The sequence below is a fragment of the Haemaphysalis longicornis genome, unplaced genomic scaffold (assembly GCF_048455015.1).
Source record: "Haemaphysalis longicornis isolate Haplotype H1 unplaced genomic scaffold, Haemaphysalis longicornis Haplotype H1 scaffold_1, whole genome shotgun sequence".
NCBI lineage: Eukaryota > Metazoa > Arthropoda > Arachnida > Ixodida > Ixodidae > Haemaphysalis > Haemaphysalis longicornis.
The window spans coordinates 329,654,111-329,662,288 of NW_027526203.1; the positions used below are offsets into that span (position 1 = coordinate 329,654,111).

Here is an 8,178-nt window from a genome sequence, read left to right on the forward strand (position 1 = left end):
CGGATTTTCACCCAGTTTACAACTCCACCTGGCACAAATACAATCATAATCAACACCAATATCATGAGAGCGACCATTAAGGGGCCATATGAAGACAAAATACAACCTTGTTCAATTTGATAGTACTAAGCTTTGGTAAAAAAATCTCGTTCTTGCTGCCTACGTCATTTTACTTCGGATGTCACTTTCATCATACTCCAGACGTTGAAATAAAGCAAGTAATCACATGAGACTATGGCTATTTATCGCAATGCCTACACAAGGTGCCCGTGCGTGCAGTACACGTCCGGTATCACGGGCACAGATTTGCACCGCGCGGTCTGCGGATTTTCACCCAGTTTACAACTCCACCTGGCACAAATACAATCATAATCAACACCAATATCATGAGAGCGACCATTAAGGGGCCATATGAAGACAAAATACAACCTTGTTCAATTTTATAGTACTAACCTTTGGTAAAAAAATCTCATTCTTGCTGCCTACGTCATTTTACTTCGGATGTCACTTTCATCATACTCCAGACGTTGAAATAAAGCAAGTAATCACATGAGACTATGGCTATTTATCGCAATGCCTACACAAGGTGCCCGTGCGTGCAGTACACGTCCGGTATCACGGGCACAGATTTGCACCGCGCGGTCTCAGGATTTTCACCCAGTTTACAACTCCACCTGGCACAAATACAATCATAATCAACACCAATATCATGAGAGCGACCATTAAGGGGCCATATGAAGACAAAATACAACCTTGTTCAATTTGATAGTACTAACCTTTGGTAAAAAAATCTCATTCTTGCTGCCTACGTCATTTTACTTCGAATGTCACATTCATCATACTCCAGACGTTGAAATAAAGCAAGTAATCACATGAGACTATGGCTATTTATCGCAATGCCTACACAAGGTGCCCGTGCGTGCAGTACACGTCCCGTATCACGGGCACAGATTTGCACCGCGCGGTCTGCGGATTTTCACCCAGTTTACAACTCCACCTGGCACAAATACAATCATAATCAACACCAATATCATGAGAGCGACCATTAAGGGGCCATATGAAGACAAAATACAACCTTGTTCAATTTGTAGTACTAACCTTTGGTAAAAAAATCTCATTCTTGCTGCCTACGTCATTTTACTTCGGATGTCACTTTCATCATACTCCAGACGTTGAAATAAAGCAAGTAATCACATGAGACTATGGCTATTTATCGCAATGCCTACACAAGGTGCCCGTGCGTGCAGTACACGTCCGGTATCACGGGCACAGATTTGCACCGCGCGGTCTCAGGATTTTCACCCAGTTTACAACTCCACCTGGCACAAATACAATCATAATCAACACCAATATCATGAGAGCGACCATTAAGGGGCCATATGAAGACAAAATACAACCTTGTTCAATTTGATAGTACTAACCTTTGGTAAAAAAATCTCATTCTTGCTGCCTACGTCATTTTACTTCGAATGTCACATTCATCATACTCCAGACGTTGAAATAAAGCAAGTAATCACATGAGACTATGGCTATTTATCGCAATGCCTACACAAGGTGCCCGTGCGTGCAGTACACGTCCCGTATCACGGGCACAGATTTGCACCGCGCGGTCTGCGGATTTTCACCCAGTTTACAACTCCACCTGGCACAAATACAATCATAATCAACACCAATATCATGAGAGCGACCATTAAGGGGCCATATGAAGACAAAATACAACCTTGTTCAATTTGTAGTACTAACCTTTGGTAAAAAAATCTCATTCTTGCTGCCTACGTCATTTTACTTCGGATGTCACTTTCATCATACTCCAGACGTTGAAATAAAGCAAGTAATCACATGAGACTATGGCTATTTATCGCAATGCCTACACAAGGTGCCCGTGCGTGCAGTACACGTCCGGTATCACGGGCACAGATTTGCACCGCGCGGTCTCAGGATTTTCACCCAGTTTACAACTCCACCTGGCACAAATACAATCATAATCAACACCAATATCATGAGAGCGACCATTAAGGGGCCATATGAAGACAAAATACAACCTTGTTCAATTTGATAGTACTAACCTTTGGTAAAAAAATCTCATTCTTGCTGCCTACGTCATTTTACTTCGAATGTCACATTCATCATACTCCAGACGTTGAAATAAAGCAAGTAATCACATGAGACTATGGCTATTTATCGCAATGCCTACACAAGGTGCCCGTGCGTGCAGTACACGTCCTGTATCACGGGCACAGATTTGCACCGCGCGGTCTGCGGATTTTCACCCAGTTTACAACTCCACCTGGCACAAATACAATCATAATCAACACCAATATCATGAGAGCGACCATTAAGGGGCCATATGTAGACAAAATACAACTTTTTACAGCGGCCTTCCAGTCACAGACGTTTTTCAACCGAAACAATGCAGCCAATATCAAAAACTTTCATATTTACCGCTGCCGTGACGTAATATGGGCCGGAGTGATTTATATAGGCCAGCACAAAAAAGTAGTTATAAGTGTCTTAACTGCGCGTTAGAATTCAAATGATAGGATCAATGGAGGCCCTTTTATACAATCGCGCAATCATGTTCCTTGGCGGGGGCTTAGGTCGTGCACCAACCTTACAAACAAGATCCTGTGATGCCATAGTGAAATCGCCGCCGGGAAGTGGGCGGGGAGTCGCCACTGCTTCATATGTTCTATTTAATATCTCGATTTTTCATTTGAAGTTTGCAATAAAACTGGTATCGTTTTGTCGGGACAATGCAGTCTTTTTAATGAACGAAACAAGTATTTTATCTTCACAGCCTTTAAGGGCGCTTGCAAACCACCGCGCTGTTTTTTTATTTCGGGCGGAGGGGGGCGGGAGCTTGAGGACGAGGCTATGGAACAACCTTATAGCCCCCCCCCCCCCTTGGTACAAACATCCTGGATACGCATGCAGTGATGGAACTGGCATTTTACCTCTTGGAGCACCTGTTGGAGCAGGCAAAATTCCAGTTTGGAGCAGCCATAAGCAACTTTGGAGCAGATGCCAAAATATGCTTCTATACAGTTAAAAGAGTGAAAGCATTCACAAACAAACCGTTAAAGATTCCAATATTTATTAGCAAAGGTATATAAGACTAACTCTACAATCATAACAAGACTAGTACACACACACACACAAAAACTGCTTATATGGAAAGTTTACATAAAATGCAAAAACCATCTAGGCTTTAAGCTGAGCATTTACCCAGACAATAAAGAACTTCAGCAAGCTAAATAAAAACCTGATGGGAAACTCTAGACAGAGCAAGATTACTGTAGTCTAGCGTCACCTACAAAAAGACAAAAATGCGCTGCTGTAAAGATTCTTAAAACTAGTGAAAACACATGGTATTGAAAATGAGTGACGGGTTCAAAGCTGTCAATTCCTTTGGACAGTACATGCCACCGCGTACAGTCGGTATGTGGTCGAAGTGATCACTCACGATTCACAATATTTTGCACTGAAAACTACAACGCCTTGCCACGTGTACTTTTTTTTGAAGCTTCAAGCTTGTGGAGAGCATCTGCAAGCCTTGCTTGCCCTTCTTTGAGTAACGCTTGGCCACTAGCAATGTCAGCGAAAGCTTGTGACTTCATGCCTTTTGCAATGAGGGCTTCAGCATTGGTCAGCATTTTTTTAGCCAAATGAATTTCTGTGTTTGGGTCTTGCTTTTGCTGCGGCTTTGTCGAACTGCAGTTGCTGCCAAGTTTGCTTCTCTTAGCTGCGTGCTCGTCTTCTCTGGCAATTCGCTCTATGTAGCGCTTATGCGACTGCTTGACCGCCTTCATCATGTCCGCTTTGATCGGAATTGTGGCTACGTCCCGGTTGTACCTTTTGGAAAATGACTGAATAGCACGAAGACCATTTATGCTCTCAATTGAAAGGTTGCTCCTCTCTAGCAGCAGCCGGCGATTTTCACTAAATCCCCTTTCAACATCAGCATTTCCGTGCGAAAGGCACAGCAAAGCCTTCACGAGCTTCCCTAGCAAAGGGTACCTTGGACCACTGTTTTTTCCCCGCATAACAAAGATGGGTTGCCAGGCAACATCAATGCGTTCACCAGGGTCATGCTCAAGCTTCTCCGTAGAAACGAGCGCCAACTCATCCATTAAACCTGACATCGCTTGAGGTGGTATCACCTGAGGAACGTGTTGCGCCAAATTTCGGAACGCTACAACAGAACTTTCTTCATGAATGATGTCTGGTCGGAGGCACCTGAGATCCCTCAAGACAATGTTGTCGAGTGGCAGGGTTGATAGCAGGTAGGTTGCACACTTTATGTAAAAGCTCCTTGCTCCAAGTCTGAACAGTTTTTTCTCTTCAGCTGACCACTCTGCGATGACTTTTTCTGTGTCACCCCCAATCTCGACGACTTGCTTCCAGTTGCTTGAACATTCAACATCAACAGATTTTAGCTCTTCCCCAGTGAGGTCCCTGTAGGCTTCAGTGCGCACAAACCGACCAAGAACTTTCTTGGAGAGCTTCACCATTTCTTCGTACAAAACATGAACAAGCGGCTCAGAACGCTGGAACAATTCCAAAAAGCCAACAAACAAGTCCGCCACGTTTCGCAAAAACAGTGCCGTGGCAAGAAGGTCTTTCTTGCTGAGGTTTTCACGAAGGTGCTTATAGACTGTACCAGCAGCACGAGGTCCTTGCTGCACATCTAAGACCATCGACTTCAGTGCAGGATACTGTTCGATGAAACGGTCCAGGGCAGGACCCAGACTCAACCACCGTGAGCTTACATGCCGGAGAAAGACAGATTCAGGCAGACCAAGGCATCTCTGGTTTTCTTTCAAAACTGCGCTTTGCACCGCAGAGTTTTTGAAAAAGTGATAAGCGTCCATCAAAGTTGACTCCACATTGTTGCCAAAAGCTTCAATTCCTTTTGCAAAAGTGTTATGAATTTTGTGCAAACTGCACTCTCCAATGTTGAGCAGCGTTGGGTTTACATCATGCATGAGCTTCTTTTTTAAACTTTTCATGACGTTTGGGCCGTCGCTGTAGAAGCAGAGCATGTTCCTTTGAGGCAGGTCCTGGACAGCTTCTTTCACTCGCGCAAGCAAAACATCTGAGGTTGCAGACCCCAAGTGAAAAGAACGCAAGTGCTCTGCCACAACCTGCTGGCAAACTTCGGAAAAGTACCTGACAATGACGTCTAGCTGCTGGCACCGTTGTTCTGGAAGCGGCGTTTCGTCGATTTCAATGGTATAATGCACGCTTTCCTTGTTAAGTTCATCGACGACTGCTTTCTTGAAATACGGGCCAAGGCCATCGGACACAACGTAGGACACCTTTTTTCTCCCACATTGAAATTCTTTTGCGGCTTTAGAGTCTGGAAACATCAGTGGAAAAATTGATGTCGCTGTGTCTCCCCATGAATATGGTATTCCAGCAATGGCTACTGCAAGAACAAAGTATGTTTCTGCCAACGTGGCTCGATCGGCTTCTGAGATTCCCAACCCTGCAGGAAGACAGTACTCCAAAAGAGATTGCGTCGTAGCCGGCTTCTTCAGTGCCCCAAGTTCATCTCTGTGTTGCTTGCAAGCTTCAACATGTTGCTTGTTGTTTGCATGTCGCTTGACAGCACTAACGCCATGATGAGAACAATGAATGACTTTGCTGCAAAAAATGCACGTCGCTTCGTCTTCTTTTGGGCCGGGTCTGCACCACACGGAAATTAAGTCACCATTGGCATCTGTCTCATTTAGCACTTCTGTGTTGAACTTGCTTTTCCGCCCTGAAAAAGAATGTGCAGCACATCAGTACACACAAAAGCTCACTGCTCTGTACATTTGGCTCAACTCTGACTATTTATGTGAGTTTGCAAACAGAAGCGCTATCATTTCAGTCCAAAAAAGTTGCCAGAACTCGTAGATAAACCACCTTGGCCATTTAAAAACAGCGTGGTAATCAAGACATTCAGCATTTTTGCGGCCCTACAACTTCTTTGTCATACTGTAGATGGAACTACTAAGTGGAAATTTCTGGGAAACCTAACAACTGCAATTGTGCACTGGCATGTTTCCCAGTTTTAAAACCTGCCAAGACACCACACTGCCACCAAAAACAGCTACAAAAATTGCAGAATAGTATAAACACTCATTCCGATGTTTACTCACAACAGCAAACTAAACACACGGTCGCTTTTTTGCAAACAAAAACACTGAGTACAGGCTGTTGCCGCCGTTCCCGCTAGCACAACTGACGCATTTGCCGTTAGAGAGCTTTAGTCGAAACCGTGTTTACGTTACCATTGAGCGTGTTTACGGGAGTAGACTGCGCAGCGTGAGAGTTACCGTGAACGGTAACTTACCGGCACAGGCTTCACCGTCGCCAGCGCTTCCGGTAACACGGTAAACGGTAATGCAAACACGGTAACGATATGCTAAAACTGCTTAGTGGAAAGCACCACTTTGGTGCACCCTTAGAGTTAGCGGGCCACCGCGAAAACGCCATGCTAAAACTCTGCTAACTGCTGACGTTTACGCGCCCGCAATCGCAAATGGATAACGCCTCGTTATGTTACGTTTACGCCATACTATTTAGTAGAATGTGCGAGACGTTTGGATAACATGCTGGTGAGCCGTTGAACCCGCATTCTTTTAATCTGATATCACCCCCCTGAACCGTCTGAAGTTCACCACAACGCGAATCAAACTCCCATACGCCCATTCACAAAAGCATGTCGACATGTGAGCGCCCCACAAACAAGAAAAGGCAAGGACGTAGCTTCGCGGTGAGCGCCGCGTCACGCGCATGATGCAGACACCAGTTTACAGAAAAATGTCCGAACGGACGATTATGAATTTAAATTGCGCATTCATTTCTACCAGTCGCTTGTGCTTTGTGTGCTGGTTCACTGCGACAAAATGCACTGTCACGCGAGCATTAGAGAACAGAGCAAAAGACGCAAAAAAAGTGAGAACGATGAAGACGAGTCGAAAGCCTTACCTCGCATCTTTGAAAGCGCCATCCTGCCACAGGCGCGAATTCAAGTGCCCCGGAGTGGCCACAAAGCCATGAAGAAAGCTGTGTGCGATCGCAGACAAAGGAGGCATGCACAGATGCGCAGACCTGTGCGCAGACACATCGCGGCTAACTCGGCTTACAGGCAGGCTTGACTTGGATCGGTAAATAAAGGCGACGCTAGACACATTTTATTTTCAGTTTCGGTTTTGCACCAGAGAGTTAAAAGTGCTACAACACGCTTCCGAAATGCCACTTCGGCGCACGCTTGGCGCAAAAATTCCATAAAACGACCATTTGGAGCAGCGTGGAGCAGAATTTCCGTCATGGAGCAGTTTGGCGCAATTGGAGCAGCAGTTCCATCACTGCGCATGTTCTACTGCTGTTACTACTTTTGCAGCAGGTGGATCTGGGGGATGGGGGTCACTAATAGGTTGGGGCGTTGTTTCGATTTCTACTTGCATGTGGTGGTAAATTAGGGATTGGGGTCGATGTTATCTGATTGTTTTGTGGGAACAGCCGTGCTGTCCAGGTGACCTTGCCGTTTACCTGGCGTTGACCGGATCCGCCTGGCTCCTTGTAGGTTGTAGCTGTTTGCTGGCTGGCCTGCGTAGACGGAACTGGTCCGATGTCTGGCGTTGACTCCAGGGGGTCCTCGGAATATCGACTGCAATCGAGCGTTGTATGTCTGTGGCTTTGATGTTGGCTCGTCTGGGATGATGGTGGTGAGCGTCGGATCAGTCTCTCCCAGCTCTTGTCGGCTGTGCAGTGAGCAGCGTTTCATAAGGCGCACCGAGGAGTACACTCATGTTTGCTCGTTGGGTTGGTCAGACAGTCCACTGTATGCAGGTTCGGACGTACACGTCTGCGCGGCGGCCGAATTCGTGACAGGCGACACGTGGTGATTGGGTCGATAAAGGCTGACCAAGTAATCTTACAGGCTTCTGGCAAACCTGGACGGCAACTCCCTAGATCATCTACTTCACCACATTAATACCCACTGGTCATCTGGTTACCTTCCTCCCCGATGGAAAACCGCGGAGATACCCTTCATACCTAAGCCCAACAAGTCACCTCATCTGGACAACTTACGCCCGATATCCCTCACGTCCTGTATGGGTAAGCTTAGAACCACTAAATAAGCTACGCTTCATCTAGTGGCTCTAGGTAAGCTGGTAGAACGGC

General features: G+C 45.9%; 1 protein-coding gene across 1 annotated transcript; it reads right to left on the reverse strand.

The window, feature by feature from the left end:
• Positions 1-2,937: 2,937 nt before the first annotated feature.
• On the reverse strand, positions 2,938-7,351 carry LOC144152113 (uncharacterized). The gene is made up of 2 exons (XM_077683324.1): positions 6,979-7,351; positions 2,938-5,764 (listed from the first exon to the last, which is right to left on the reverse strand). Exons 1-2 carry the CDS (start codon positions 6,998-7,000, stop codon positions 3,489-3,491), a joined length of 2,298 nt encoding a protein of 765 aa, XP_077539450.1. The 5' UTR covers positions 7,001-7,351; the 3' UTR covers positions 2,938-3,488.
• Positions 7,352-8,178: the final 827 nt, after the last annotated feature.

Coding starts and splice junctions, on each gene's coding strand:
- LOC144152113 (XM_077683324.1), bottom strand. CDS start 7,000: ATGGCGCTTTCAAAGATGCGAG. Junction 5,765..6,978: donor GGCGCTTTCAAAGATGCGAG/GTAAGGCTTTCG, acceptor ATTCTTTTTCAG/GGCGGAAAAGCAAGTTCAAC.